This window comes from Sciurus vulgaris (assembly GCF_902686455.1).
Source record: "Sciurus vulgaris genome assembly, chromosome: 2".
NCBI classification, from domain to species: domain Eukaryota; kingdom Metazoa; phylum Chordata; class Mammalia; order Rodentia; family Sciuridae; genus Sciurus; species Sciurus vulgaris.
In genome coordinates this window covers 202,527,303-202,542,541 of record NC_136462.1, presented here as the reverse complement: position 1 = coordinate 202,542,541, position 15,239 = coordinate 202,527,303, and the positions used below count along the sequence as shown (strand labels likewise).

At 57.2% G+C, this 15,239-nt stretch overlaps 1 protein-coding gene and 1 pseudogene across 2 annotated transcripts in view; one reads left to right on the top strand and one right to left on the bottom strand.

The window, feature by feature from the left end:
• Positions 1–5,198: 5,198 nt before the first annotated feature.
• LOC306653288 (uncharacterized protein) lies at positions 5,199–5,840 on the bottom strand (the record flags this gene model as incomplete). The annotated part of the gene is made up of 1 exon (XM_079126258.1): positions 5,199–5,840. One exon carries the CDS (start codon positions 5,838–5,840, stop codon positions 5,199–5,201), a length of 642 nt encoding a protein of 213 aa, XP_078982384.1.
• Positions 5,841–10,109: 4,269 nt separating this feature from the next.
• The window catches only part of LOC306655391, a 31,378-nt pseudogene continuing 26,248 nt past the window's right edge, over positions 10,110–15,239 (top strand). Inside the window, exon 1 of the transcript in view lies at positions 10,110–10,518. The product of the transcript in view is annotated as an uncharacterized misc_RNA (transcript). The remainder of the gene's footprint in view (positions 10,519–15,239) is intronic.

Below are 15,239 nucleotides of genomic sequence, written 5' to 3'. Positions count from 1 at the left end.
TGTACACACACATGCACATGATACATACATGTAAACAAACACGCCACATGTAGAAACACTCAGCATGCACGCACAATATGTAAGCATACGCACATGTACATACACACACACGCAAATAATATATACATGTATACAAACACACCACATATAGAAACACTCTGCATGCACACACAAGATTTGTAAACATACACACATGTACATACAGATACCGTGCATTCACATATATACATATGCATGTACTGCATACATGAAGCACCTATATTCGTATTTGCATACATGGTATAGGTACAGATACTATATGTGCACATGCTCTATACGTATGCATGCTCTATGTAAACATGTTATTTATACACACATATACGTATACACACATCAACTCGTTATATGTTCACACTTCAGATGTAGAGAGATACACAGCTACACACAAACACACACATAGAGTCACTGAATCAACTTACACCAATTTGGGAATTGGTTAAGCCGTTCTTCTGAGGCTGACTCATCTGCTGCTGGACCTTAAAGTCCGTGGAGAGGTCAGGTGGAGGAGGCCACAGGAGGGGCCAGCATGAGGCAGAGCCCATGAGGATGGACTGGAGCCCAGGTCCACGCCTGTTGCCTCTGACCTTGGTCGCCAGGGTCCCTCCTGAAGGAACTGATGCAAACACTTGGCCCAGGGGCAGGGGAGCCAGACAGGCCTGCAGCTGCTGTCTCGAGCCCCTAGAGGCGAGAGGTGCATCAGTAATGGTGTGCGCGCTACTGAGGGGCTGCTGCCTCCCCTGCAGCACCCACCACTGCCCTGCACCCCTCCAGACCAGGCCTCCTGGTGCCCTCCAGCAAGACACGTGACTCGGGGCTCTGGTGATGTGGTGTAGAGCAGCAGAGTGCACGCAGGACTTGGTGAATGACAGTTGGTCCCTTCTGCTTTGGTGCACAGTCCCAGCTGTTAGTGATCCCGAAAAGCTCCATGTCCTCATTGCTCAAGCGATGAGTATCCGCTGATCTGCAAACGAGTGCTACCTTATTAGGAAAGGGTCTTTGTTGACGCAGGCTCCAGTCCATCCTCATGGGCTCTGCCTCACGCAGGCACCTCCTCCACCTGACCTCTCCATGGACTTCAAGGTCCAGCAGCAGACGAGGAGTCAGCCTCAGAGGGACTGCGTAACCAATTGCCAGCTTTGTGTACATTGACTCTCTATGCCAACAGCTATGACTGTACGGACCTTGAGATGGGGACGTGGCCCTGGTCATTGGATGGGTCCCACCAGTGCACAAGAGAGAGGAAGGAGGTGCATGGAGAGGAGGTGGCCACAGGGCCAGGCAGGTGGAGACTGCACCTTTTGGCTTCAAGTGCCCTCTGCAGCGAAATGCTGGAAGCCAAGAGCAGCCTCTCCCCTGGAGGCTCCCTGGAGGAGGCCAGTGATCGCTGTACCTAGGCTTCTGCCTCCAGACATACAGGAGGAGCTTCTGATGGTCCAAACCACCCACCACATGGCAACCACACAGACTTGACACCTGAGTTTGGGGCCTGCTGTGACAGACGGCACAGCCACGTGGCACTGCACACTCAGGAAGGACGGTGGCCTCTGCTGAGGGGAGCACCTGTGCCACCAAGCTCCTGGGAGCAACCACATTCTGCCTTTGTGGAGCCCAGCGGGGGCACCTGCAGCCTCTCCAGTGCCTCCCCAGGAGACACAGCTGGGGAGGCTGGGCTTTCGTAGCTCCTGCTGTTCAGATGTGGTTTCTGTTTGGGGTTGTTGGTGCTTTGAAGGTGCTGGAAGGGGGAGTGTGTTTTGCTTGCCGTGTGGAGGACAAAGAACGGTGGCTCCCACAACCCGAGGTCCTGTCCCAGCCCCTGCTCCTGCCACGTGTGACCCGGTAGAACAGAAAAAGAGATGATTAAGTTAAATTAAAAAGAAACAAGGAGAGAAACCGAGGCAAGGGATTAGTTGCTAGTTTCCTGATGAAGCCCTCCTGCGTCCTGGGGCCGGGCTCAGGTCCTCTACAAACCGAGGGCCGAGCCTTTTGCTCTCCTGGCATTGAGGCCTCTGTGCGCAATGACGCGAGGCTTGTGGAAGCCCACGTGACCCTCTGCTTTCTGGGCCCTTCACGCCTTTCCTTCAGGTTCACATGCAGCCAGGGCGTTTGCTGGGCCTGCACTCGGGCCTTGGAGGGCCTCTGCCAAGGACGTCTGTGTCACCGTCTGTTGGTGACCAGTTCTTCCCTTGCTTTCAGGTAGGCACCAGGGCTGAGCAGCCGGGTGGCAGGGGTGGCACGGGAAACGGCCACACTGTTTTCCAAGAGTGGTGGCAGAATCTTCCATGGCCTGGGTGAATTCCGTCCCCGTTGCTCCCACCTGCCCCGGAGGCCGGCCTCGGACCTTGGCCGCCGAGGCCACAGTGTCGTGGTGCTGTTCACTGTCTGCTTCTCTGGCTGTGGGCTGAGTGACCGGCGCTGTCCCCCGGGCTCTCGGCTGGCTTCCTTCCCTCTGGCAGGCTCCCCACCTCCGCCTGGACTCTCTCCCTCTGCAGCATCTGCAGAGGTAGGTTCCTTCTTCTGTTGGGAGGTCCGTCTTCCATGTCTGCCACCTCCCTCCTCCCCCTGTCCCAGCCTCCCTTGACTTCAGGCTTGGGCTGCTCTGGGGGCTGGCGTCCCTCTGCCTGCTGCTGCCCAGCCCTGAGCAGATCCTCAGGGACTTCCCGTGTGTCCTGCAGAGCTGAGGCCAGGTGTGCTCTCTGCTCCCTCCTGCCCCTCGCCCTCCCTCCTCATCTCAGAGGTGCTGCTGACCGGCAGGCAGCTGGCCTCCTTCTGCCTCCCCACCCTCCCCTCTCCCTCTGTCCACCCCTGGGGCTACTGGGTCTCCTGCTACATGGCCGCTTCTAGCCCGTGCTCCAGCCGCCTGCTCGGGAAGTGGGAGCAGTTATAGGGCCTTGCGTGGTGTGCAGGTGGCTGGAGTGCGTCCCCCCAGAGTCCACCCACTGGGGGTTGGTACCAGCGAGTGGGGTGGAGGAGGCAGGCATTAGAAAGGTGGGGCCTCGTGGGGGAGACCAAGTCTTGAGGGCTCTGCCCTCAGAGGGCAGCCCTGGCTCTGGACCTCTTCCCCCTCTGGCTTCCTCTCTCACCTGGGATCTCTTCCTCTTCCTCTTGCACCTGCTTCCTCCATGATGTGACAGGCCCAGGGGTCTGGAGGACCTGCCTCCTCGGGCTCTTGGACGCACATCCTCTAGACCTGAGTTCAGGTAGCTGCTTTCAGTTACTGTGGAGAACTGACCAAAGCCTGCCGGTCCTTCTCCAGGGGAAGTGGCTTCTGCCAGGCCTGGAGGATCTCCCTGGGTCCTGACCCTCCAAGCTGGACTCCTGGGCCATCCCTTCCTGCCAGGAATCGTCCCCTCCACCCTCCGAGTCCCTGCTGAGTGCAGGCTCCCGGGGTCACAAGCCCCGACCCCTTCCAGGCCCCTCCAGGCCCCTCCAGGCCCCTCCAAGCCCTCCCACGGCCGGCCCAGGCTGCCCGACTGCAGCAGCTCATGGCCACGGCCCGGCTCCTGGGGTGGAGTGTCCTCTGTGGTTCAGCGTGGTCCTCGGTGTGTCTCTATGAGGGCCTCCTCTGAGGACCCCGGTCATTTGGATGAGGGCCACCCTGACAGCCTCCCCTCAAGTCAGTGACGCTACAGGGACGCACTTCCTAGTGCTGTCACATCTGAGGTCCTGGGGACGGCTCCACAGCAGAATCTGGGGACAGGTCGGGCCCATCAGGCCCACCCCCTCTAAAGCCCACTGTCCTCACCTTCTTCCTTCCCTAGACTCCCTCAAGGCGTCCTGAGAGCCCTGCGGAGTGGCCCTGCGGAGCTGCCCTCAGCCACCCCAGGACCCGACCACCCCCACTGGGGCCTCAAACACGCAGTGCATGTTGAGTGGACAGAGGGTCAGAGTGGGAAGATCTGAGGGGTTTCGAAAAGCACAACAACCTTGACTGTGGGGAGGGGTATTTTCAGGGAAAGAACCAGAGGAGAGAGCAGGATTTGGGGCAAGAGAGGTTTATTCTCTGGGGTCTGATCTGGCCCTGAGGCAGTCACTAGAGTAGGTGGTTACGGGGCTGGACAGGGCGTTCCTGAGATGTCCCCAGAGGGTGCAGAAACATCCCAAGTCCTCAGGGGGAGCCCTGTAGGTCTCCACAGGGTGGCCCATCCAGCAGATGGCAGATGGGGGAGGGAGTGGACTGGGAACAGAGGAGAGTGGAGGAAGTGCCCAGGTAGGGGTGTGGGAGGCCTTGGGGCAGGGGATGGGCAGGGGTGTCAGGCAAGGAAGGGTAGCAGGTGGGGTGGTGGGAAAGGGCAATGGTGGGGTGACAGGGAAGAGACGGGGCTGAGGGGTGAGGAAGGGCAGGGGGACTGGGGGAAGGGAGGGGCAGAGGGTGAGGGGCAAGGAAGGGTAGCAGGTGGGGTGGTGGGGAATATCAGGGTCAGGAGGTACAGAGGGGCAGGGGTGAGTAGTGAGGGCAGGAAGGGCAAGGCAGGGTTTCAGACTGCTACAGGGGACAGGGACCCAGGAGGGAGCAAGCAGCATGAAAGTGGGAGTGTCCCATGAAGAGCCAGGGGCAGGATCTCTGGGCAACCTGGTGCCCCTGGAGAGGGCAGGCCCAGGGAGGCCTCGGGGGCTGCGTTGCTGCAGGTCGACTGGGCTGGAAACCAGGCTCACAGCAGCCGGTTCCCCGTGGCTCTTCTCCTGGGCAGCAGGCAGTGAGTGTGAGGCCGGGAGTTGACATGGCTGTGCTCATGCCTCTGAGGGTCTTTGACACTCAGACACAGGGCCCAGAAATTCCCCATGTGCCAACCCTGTCATCAGCTCTGGGGGAGCTCACCGTCCAGACCTCTCACTGTGCTGACCAAGACCAGCCCGAGACTGCCAGCCATGTGGTGGCCGAATGGTGGAGGAGGCCTCCTGGACACAGCCCCCGCCCGTGCTGGACGGATGGACCTGCTTAACACTCGGCTTCTGTGCCAACACTGCAGGCACCAGTGTGATCCAGGGCTCTCGTCCCAGCTCCTCCCACAAATGGCCCCAGTCAGACCCTTACTCAGGTTCTGCTTCCCAGACCGAGCTGTGATGTGACAAGCCACCAATGAAGAAGCCCCAGCTGGGAGCAGGGACGCGTGTACCTCTGTGGCTGGAGCCTGAGAGCAGGCATGAGCAGCACACGGGGCTCAGCAGCTGGACAGGCAGCAGCAGGGCTTGCAACAGCTGGACTGGCAGCAGCAGGGCTTACAGCAGGTGGACTGGCAGCAGCAGGGCTTACAGCAGGTGGACTGGCAGCAGGAGGACCCACAGCCTGAGGAGCAGCAGGGTTTGCAGCAGCTGGATTGGCAGCAGCTGGATCCACAGCCTGAGGAGCAACAGGGTTTGCAGCAGCTGGACTGGCAGCAGCAGGGCTTACAGCAGGTGGACTGGCAGCAGGAGGACCCACAGCCTGAGGAGCAGCAGGGTTTGCAGCAGCTGGACTGGCAGCAAGAGGACCCACAGCCTGAGGAGCAGCAGGGTTTGCAGCAGCTGGACTGGCAGCAGCAGGGCTTGCAACAGCTGGACTGGCAGCAGCTGGATCCACAGCCTGAGGAGCAGCAGGGTTTGCAGCAGCTGGACTGGCAGCCCCCACAGGAGCCACAGCCAGAGCAGGAGCAGACTGGCACGCAGCTGCACACGGGCTTGCAGCAGCACACGGGCTTGCAGCAGCACATGGGCACACAGCAGCTGGAGCCACAGCCCCCACAGCTGGAGCCACAGCCCCCACAGCTGGAGCCACAGCCCCCACAGCTGGAGCCACAGCCTCCAGAGCAGCCACAGCAGCCCATGGTTCTGGTGGTGGAGGTGGAGTGGGTGAGAGGAGCAGGTGGAGAGGGAGGAGTGTGGGGTGCAGCTCCTGAGCCCGGCCTTTATGTACCTGCCCGGGGTCAGGTGTGGGCTGGTCCCACGGCCACTTCCTGGAGTCTGCTCTTGTTTCCCCAGGGAGGTCATGTGTCTTGGTAGAGCAACACACACTTCACCTGACCCTGTCACGTGCTTCCCACTGGTACTGTTTCCTCTCTGCACCTCGGGGCAGCCCGTGCTGCCCCCAAGGGTGGGACATTTCGCACTCTTTCTGATGCTCTGTGTTCAGTGTTGGTCTGTGGGCTCTTTGGGATCCTGGCCCAAGTTAGTCATGATCAAAGTCATGTTCCCCACCATGTCTGGGGGCAGAAAGTTCCAGAAAGATTCCTCTGTTCCTTGCAATGTTCTGGTGAGCGCAGATCCTCAGGGCCCTTGCTCCCCAGGCTTCTGTGGCCCCTGTGACTTCGACGGGTCCATCTCACTACTGAAGGTCACATTCTCAGGAGTCCAGGATCTTGGGCTGCTGGTAAGTGCCCATTCCTCTCTCCCCGCCTCTCTTCTGCCCCTGCTCGGGCAGCCCTGCATTTCTTCCAGTCACCCTGAAAGCTTGGAATGCCTCCAGGGGCTTCTTTCTGCTCACTGCCTGCCTCATCCTGACATGGCACCTGCCCCAAGCATCTCCCAAGGGCCCTTTCACAGTCCCCTAGGACTTGGCGTGCCCCTCCCAGATCCAGGGGCAGAGTCCCAGGTGACTACACCCTGGGTCCTCTGCATGGGGCACTTCTGGATTCTAGTCTGTCAGGACAGCCCTCTCGCGCCACCTACAGTGTCCCCAACACTCAGCAGCCTCTCCCTGCCTCTGTCCAGGGCCACCTTGGCCTTTCTCCACCCCAGGAGACCTGACAGCAGCTAGGAGCCTCTTCTCTCCTGCAAAGGGCTCACCACTCTCTGGAGCTCCCTGAGTTGCATTTCCTGATTCTGGTGGGTTTTCGAAGCACCATCGCTGGCGGTGTGTGACTCACGGTGGCATGATGGGAGCAGGCTCTCCTGTGAGCTTCTGCATTTGAATCAGAGTAGGACCCCAATGTCGCAGGCACAGTGGAAGTTCTCTTGCTGAGGAGGAGTCCAGGGGAAGGGGCAGCGCTGGAGACTAATGGGCCACAAAATGCCAATTGCCAGCTGGCAGTCCCCGTGCAGGGGTGGAGACTGAGTTCTTTGATCCTCCGTGCGGAAGGCTGGAGTTATTCGCTCCTGGTTATCCTGGGACCTTGACCACTCCTGGCTAGTGTAAGGACAGGTGCACATAAGGGAAGTTTACTCTCAGAACATGAAGATATAGATGAAAATGCTGTCAGACAGAAAGAAGAAGGGCCTGGAACGCAGCCGGGAAGAGATCCGGTTCGTGATGTGGCTGTGTCACTGTAGTATGCTGGCTTTAAGTCCTTTGGGTGTAAACCTAGGAGTGGGATAGCTGGGTCAATCCCACCCGCAATGTATGAGTGACCCTTTCCCCACATCCTCACCAACATTTACTGTGGCTTGTATTCCTGATAATTGCCATTCCCATTGGAGTGAGATGAAATCTTAGTTTTGATTTTCTCTGATTGCTAGTTTTTCAACAGTTTTTCATATGATGTTGATGAATTGTATTTCTTCTGTGACGTGTCTGCTCAGTTCCTTAGCCCATTTATTGATTGGTTTATTTGTCTTCATGGTGTTGTGTTTTGAGTTCTTTGTATATCCTGGAGATTAGTGCTTTACCTGAGGTGCATGTGGTAAAGAGTTTCTCCCAATCTGTAGGCTCTCTCTTAGCGTTTTTGGTCGCTTCTTTTGCGGAGAAGCTTTTTAGCCCGAGTCCATCCCATTTATCGATTCTTGGTTTAACGTCTTGTGCTTTAGGGGTCTTGTTGAGGAAGTCAGGTCCCAGGCCAACCCGGTGAGATGCTGCGCCTACCTTTTCTTCTAGTAGCCGGCGGGGTCTCTCTTCTAGGGCGGCTCATGTGTCTCTATAATCAGAGTGGAAAGGGGACTTTTTGTCACTTTCAGAATAGAAAATAGGGCGATTTAAGTTACCATTGCCCTCACCCCCAATAACTGCGGTCTCCGCATGTCAATATACTTTTCCATAGAAAGTTATTCAGTTCTTTTCTGAACCATGATTAAACTTTATGATTAAAAAAGATCAGTAATGATCCCAGCCAGCACACAGAAGAAATGCGGGGACGGAGCGAGGGAGGGAACAGCCCAGGCGGAGCGCCCGCACCCAAGTCCCTGGCTGAGCCACAGGGGAGCCAGGAGGGGCCGGGGGAAGGGCCAGGGGTCCCCCAGGCCCCCGGCCTCAGAGAGGCAGAGAGGCCCCTCCCGGGCCAGGCGCTCTGCGGGCAGGCGCAGAGATGCCCCAGACCCTGGTGCCCTGGAGCAGCCCGAGGCCCCGGGACGCGCGGAGGACCCGCCTTCGCAGAGCGCAGGCCGCCACCTCCCTCCGCGGCCGGCCCCACGCGCCGCGAGTCCGCGGTCAAAGGCGCACTCCGCTCAGAACCGCGGACTCTCCAAGGGCGCGTGTGCCCTGCTTCCTCCTCAAGAAGCCACGGAGGACGTGCCGGGAGAACCAGGGGTCCTCAGGGACAGCGACGCGCGTCGGGCAGCAGCACCTGCAGGGAGCGGCGGGCTGGGCCGGGCCACGACACAGCGCCAGAGCCCCAGGAGCCCAGCTGGGAGGGAAGCGCAGGGAGCCCTGGAGGGGAGGCGGGTCCGAGGGCCCGAGGAGACCGCTGCCCGGGTGCCCGGGACGGGCGCCGCCCGAGGACTCCCAGGAGTCGCCCGAGGTGGGCACGAGGTGGACGGCCAAGCCCCGCGCGCGGCTGGGCTGGCCTGGCGCACGGGCCGGTGACACGGGAGAGCCAGCGGACAACCAACCAGCGATTTGACACGAAAAGGTAAAAGAGAAGCTATGGAGTGAATGGGGAAAGACTCCAGTTTAAAGCCGCGGGATGTCCGGGGCGGGCCGGCGGCCTTTTCTCTTCCTGTCTGCAGCACCCTTTTGCTTCTCGGTGGTGTCCATGTGCAAAGCGGAGACACAAGGACCAGGGGCAGGGCTGGGCTGAGGCCCTGGGTTCCCTACTCAGCACCGCGTGTACATGAAGACGATTAAAGAAAGGAGGTGGGCAGTGACATAAAGCCTAGGGCTGAGCACACCTGGCTGTGTAAACACCTTTAAGCGGCCTGGATGAAGGTTGTAATTCAATTAGTGATATGGGATTCTTAAAGCTCCATAAAACACAATACTGTTGGACCATTCTTTCCTCTGCTTTAAAAACAAATTGCAATGATTCCAGCTGCATGCAGAGCTGTTGGTAGTTTACAGCCTGGAATGAGGATGTCTTGTGTCCGACGGCATCTTTGAAACATTAAACAAGGATTAGGCAGGCTCTGGGCCACGGGATGATGGGGGTTCTGCTGGGGTGGCGGGGGACCCAGCAGCTGGTGGCAAACAATCTGGGAGCTCTGAATCTATTTCATCACTGCATTGTGATTTTCGTACCAACGATTAAACTTAATGATTCACAAAAAAAAGGATCAGTAACAACTAACAAATAATTTAAAAACAAGATAAGTAAGTACATAAAGGTCCATCAACAACTGAACAAAACAAAATCTACAAGAGGTAGGGGGAAGGGAGGGGGCTGGGGGAGGGAGGGGGTGGGGGAGAGGGAGGGAGCAGAGGGAGAGGGGGATGGGGAGGGAGGGGGCGAGGGGCGGAGCTCGGCAGGGAGGGGAGGGGCGAGGCATGGAGGGAGGGGAGGCAGAGGAGCAACAGAGGAGGAACTGGAGCTTTAGGCACTGAAGTACATTAGGGAGCCCGGTAATTACAGTGTGGGAAGACCACACAGAGGCCGGGAGCTCCAGTGGACTGCGTAGAAAAGGCTTGTTTCTGAATAAAAATGAGCCCAAAGAGCCTGGAGTTAGGATACAAGTCAGACCTGAACGTGCAGTAGACAGGGGGAAGACAGAGGGGGTCCGGGTCCGAGGGCAATGCCAGGAGCCAGAGTGAGCCGGAACTGTGGCATGTATTTGAAAGTAGACAGCAAACAGGACTTCCCTGTCACTACAGCATAAACACACACAGGAAGGGCATGTGTGCTTGGGACAACCTGCATACAGGTATATAAAGGCTGCCGGGAAAGGGGTCTCCACATTCCTCTCCTCCCTCTGCACCTGCTCCTCTCACCCACTCCACCTCCACCACCAGAACCATGGGCTGCTGTGGCTGCTCTGGAGGCTGTGGCTCCAGCTGTGGGGGCTGTGGCTCCAGCTGTGGGGGCTGTGGCTCCAGCTGTGGGGGCTGTGGCTCCAGCTGCTGTGTGCCCGTGTGCTGCTGCAAGCCCGTGTGCTGCTGCAAGCCCGTGTGCTGCTGCGTGCCAGCCTGCTCCTGCTCCAGCTGTGGCTCCTGTGGGGGCTGCAAGGGGGGCTGTGGCTCCTGTGGGGGCTGCAAGGGGGGCTGTGGCTCCTGTGGGGGCTGCAAGGGGGGCTGTGGCTCCTGTGGGGGCTCCAAGGGGGGCTGTGGCTCCTGTGGGGGCTCCAAGGGGGGCTGTGGCTCCTGTGGGGGCTGCAAGTCCAGCTGCTGCCAGTCCAGCTGCTGCACGCCCTGCTGCTCCTCAGGCTGTGGGTCCTCCTGCTGCCAGTCCAGCTGCTGCAAGCCGTGCTGCTGCCAGTCCAGCTGTTGCAAACCCTGCTGCTGCCAGTCCAGCTGCTGCAAGCCCTGCTGCTGCCAGTCCAGCTGTTGCAAACCCTGCTGCTGCCAGTCCAGCTGTTGCAAGCCCTGCTGCTGCCAGTCCAGCTGCTGTGCCCCGATTTGCTGTCAGTGCAAGATCTGAGGCTCTGGGCTCAGAAGTCCAGTTGCCCCTGCACACTCACACTCTCCAGACAGGGCCAGGAGCTGCATCCCAGATCGCTGGTGCTCAGCTCTGGATCTCCATCTTCCAGTTGGTGGAAGCTGCATCCGCAGACCCAGTTCTCCAGGGAAGGACACCGCTAGCTGGTGGTGCTGGGTCCCTCTGCCTGTGTACAGGGAGTTGTGCCTCTTGGCCCTCGGCTGCACTCTCCAGCCTCTGAGTCCCCGACCTCCCTGGCTCCTGGCCCGTGGCTTCGCCTGGACAGGCAGCACACAGTGGAGCCCCCACAGCCTGGGCACCCCTGGAGCTGGCAGTGCCTTGTCCACTGGCAGTTTGCCCAGCCCAGGGATGCCTCCTCTGGGCCCTCTCTGGCCACCCTCTGTGATTCCTCTGTGGAGTGTGAACTGTACCCTTGATGTCCTCAAATAAACCTCTCTCGGGGCTGGGGAGATCGCTCAGCCTGTAGAGTGCTTGACTCACAAGCACAAGGCCCCGAGTTCGAAACCCAGTACCGCAAAATAAATAAACAAACAAACAAATAAATAAGTAAACAAACAATCCTCTCTCTCCCACTTCTGTCTCCGTGTGTTTCTTTGTTCCATGAGGTCATCGCTGAGCCCTTTCCCTCCTGCTGAAATCCTCCTCCGTGGTCCTGACAGCATGCCGCCTTCTGCCCATTTCCTTCTGGACCCTGGGTCCCATCACTGTGTAGTCTCAGGCTCTCTGGAGAGCTGGGAATGGACCCACACACGGGTACTTTTTAAAGCCAGTGAACCAAAACCAGTAGCGATGCCAAGGCAGCCATGCTATTGGGCATTCAGGGAATTTCAGGGGGTGTTCCTTGGTGCTTGCTGCTCCTCACACGGATGAGGCCAGAGCTCCGGGCTCAGCAGTGCCAGGGGACTCTACGCCCTGGGTTCCCTGCCCTGGATCCCTTTATTAACTTGGGGGCAGGGTTGAGGCAGTTTCCATCCTCCCCGTGCCAACACCCACGGCCTCCCGTTGCCACTGGAGGATGTGAAACTCAGCTGGATTAGGATCAGGTGAGATACCTGCTCCAGCCCCCATCCCCTGGCTGCTTCACGTCTCCACCCCATGATGTGCCGACCTTCTTTATCAGTCAGCGCAGCATGCACCCCTCGCCTGCCCACAGCCTGGGGAGGAAGAGGAAGGAGCGTCACGTGAGGTGAGTGCCAGGCGGGAGCGCTGGGCTCCAGACACACACTCTTCTTTTTCTTCTCTTTGTGTTGCTGCAGAGGAAACCCAAGGAGCTTGCCTGGCGAGCATCATGCCAGAGCCTGGGCTGGACTCCAAGCTCCTCCTCTTCCTCCTCCCATTCCTCCTCCCTCTCCTCCTTTCCTTCTCCTCCTCTTCTTCCTTCTCTCCTCCCCCTCCTCTTCCTCCTCTCCTCCCCCTCTTCTTCCTTCCCTCCTCCCCCTCTTCTTCCTTCTCTCCTCCCCCTCTTCTTCCTTCCCTCCTCCCCCTCTTCTTCCTTCTCTCCTCCCCCTCCTCTTCCTCCTCCCCTCCCCCTCTTCTTCCTTCTCTCCTCCCCCTCTTCTTCCTCCCTCTCCTCCTCCCCTTCTCCTCTCCTTCCTCCTCTCCTCCTCCTCTTCTTCCTCCTCTCCTCCTCCTCCTCCTCTCCCCCTGTTCACTTGCACTGTTTTGCTGTATGAATCATGATCACAGGTGCAGGGGCTGGGACACCACCTTGGGTTATGGGAGCCACCGTTCTGCCTGCCAGGAGGTCAGCTGGGGACCAAAGCGTGTTCAGCCGTGTGTTATTCAGCTTTTTATCCATGTGACCACAATTCCCGACACCAACACCTGAGGAGCAAAGGGTTACTTTGATTTGTGATTTCAGAGTGTCATTCCATGTTTGGCTGGCTTCAGGGCCGAGACTTCATGGCAGAGGGTGTGGCAGAGGAGATGGACTGAGCTCATGGCAGAAGAAGCAGAGACCTGAGAGAGGAAGGGCCAGAGAGAAGGTGAACCCTCCAGGGGCACTTCCGTGACCCTTCCGCCAACGCGTCCCTGCCCCCAGTCGTTCATTCAGCCTTGAATGGACCAATGCCCTGATGAGGTCAGAGCCCTCATGATCTAATGACTTCCCAAACGTCCCACCTCTGGGCACATGAAACCTCGGGGGACGTTCCAGATTCAAGCCATAACTCTCCACCCCTGGCCCCCAAAGGCTCCTACTCATCTCAATGCAAATTCCACTCTGTCCATCTCCAGGTCCCCCTAGTCTTAGCAGTCCTTGGATTGCTCAGAAGTTCAAGTCTGAAGTCTCCTGCAAGCCTCAAGGCAACTCCTCGCTGTAAGCCCATTGAAGAGTCTAGAAACAAGTTACAAGCTTTCAACAAGCAATGTATAAACACTCCATTTCCAAAGGCAGGCACAGGCTTTGGAAGCAGGAACAGGACCAAAGCGAGACTGAAACTCGGCAGAGCCAACACGTCCTGTAGCTCCATAACTGGCATGTGGTGGTGAAACGTGGAGCACAAAGGGCTTGGGCAGCCCCTGTGGCCTGGCTGGTGGCAGCCCACGTGGCCTCTCACCTGGGCTAGTGCTGCTCACTGCCCGCAGCTTCCTCAGCCAGTGGTGCACATCCCTGGCATCTCTGAATTCCTGGGCTGTCCACGGAAGTTCTGGCTTCACCCTCACAGCTGAGCTTCACGTATTGCCCTCCTCCCTGAAAGGGTTCTGACCCTGACACTTATTTCCTGGCCTCCTGGGTCTTCCTTTGTCGTCCTGGTGGAAGCCTCCATGACCCCACGACGGTTACCTCCTTCTTGCCTGCAAAGCCAGTACCGAGTGAACGACGCCCCTGTCTCTGGCCACCAGGGTGGTAGCCAGGCCCACATGGACATTCGTGAGCCTGGATGGCCGAGCGTGGGGAAACAACTGTCCAGGGGACCCTGTGGGACCAGGCTGCCCAGAGCTGTCTCCTGAACACAGTCTTTCAAGTGAGTTTCTCTTCTACAACCCTTGAGCCTGCGATGGGTGGAGACTTGCTGATCCTGAGATGCCCTCAAGTCATCTTTACCTTGACCCCTGCGAAGTCTTGGATTTCTCCTTAATGGCACTGATCTCTGCAGCAAGCACATCTTCTTCAGCCCCAATTTTACACATGCTTTTCTGACCAAACTGATTTTTAAAATTCCTTCTGATCTGCTTTTTGCTCATGAGCATCACATCAAACCTGGCTAAAAGCAGTCAGGAGCACACATTCCTCTGCTGGATTCATTAGCCCATCACCTTTAAATTTAGCATCACACGAAGCCGCAGAACATGGGCAAGATCTAGACCAGTTCTTTGCCAGGATTAACACATGGGGCCTCTAGTCCAGTTCCCAATAGAGTCCTCCTCCCTCAGAAACCTCGTGGGCATAGTCTTTACTGTCTACATTCCCACTGGCATTACGTCCTCCCAAGATGATGCCAGGATCGTCCACTAAGCTCTGCTTACAACATTCCCGGACTTCTCTAGCTTCTGTTTCCAAAATTTTCCTAACTCCTTGCACAAAATACTTCCAAAGACTTCTGAACCACGTGCACAGAATGACCCCACGCCTGGTATCGATTTGCTGTGTTAGTCAGCTTTTCAGTGCTGTGACCAACAACCTCACACAAACAACTCAGGAAGGAAACGGTTATTTTGGACTCATGGTTTAGAGGTTTGAGCCCATGGTTGGCTGACTCCAGGCAGAAATGTCATGGCAGAGGAAAGCTTCTCAGCTCACGGCAGGCCCCTGTGACCTGTCTCCTCCGACTCAGTCCCACCTCCCAGCACTCCATTCAGCCGTGAATGGATCAATCCACTGAGGAAGACAGAGCCCTCCTGATACAGTCACTTCCCCCGAAACCCTCCTCTGAATATGTGAGGCTTGGTGACCATGCAGATCCAAACCACAAGAGCCAGTAAATAGAAGGACCAGGAGGGATGAGCAGGAGCGGAGCTCAGCTCAGCAAGAACTGAGAGAGGGCGGTACAGGTGTTAGGAGGAACACAATGAGCAGGACACACACACGTGCACATGGTATACACATGTATACGAACACACCACATATAGAAACACTCTGCATATACACACAAGATATGTAAGCATACACACATATACATACACACACGACATACATGTATACAAATACACCACATATAGAAACACTCTGCATTCACACACAAGATCTGTAAGCATACACACATGTACATACATACACACGCACGTGATATATACATGTATAAACACACCACATATAGAAACACTGCATATACACACAAGATATGTAAGTATACACACATATACATACATACACACATGATATATACATGGATACAAACACAGCACCTATAGAAACACTCTGCAGGTACAAATATGTAAGCAAACACACATGTACACACACACACACGCTCATGATATGTACATGTATAGAAACACACCACATATACAAACACTCTGCAGGTACAAATATGTAAGCAAACACACATGTAC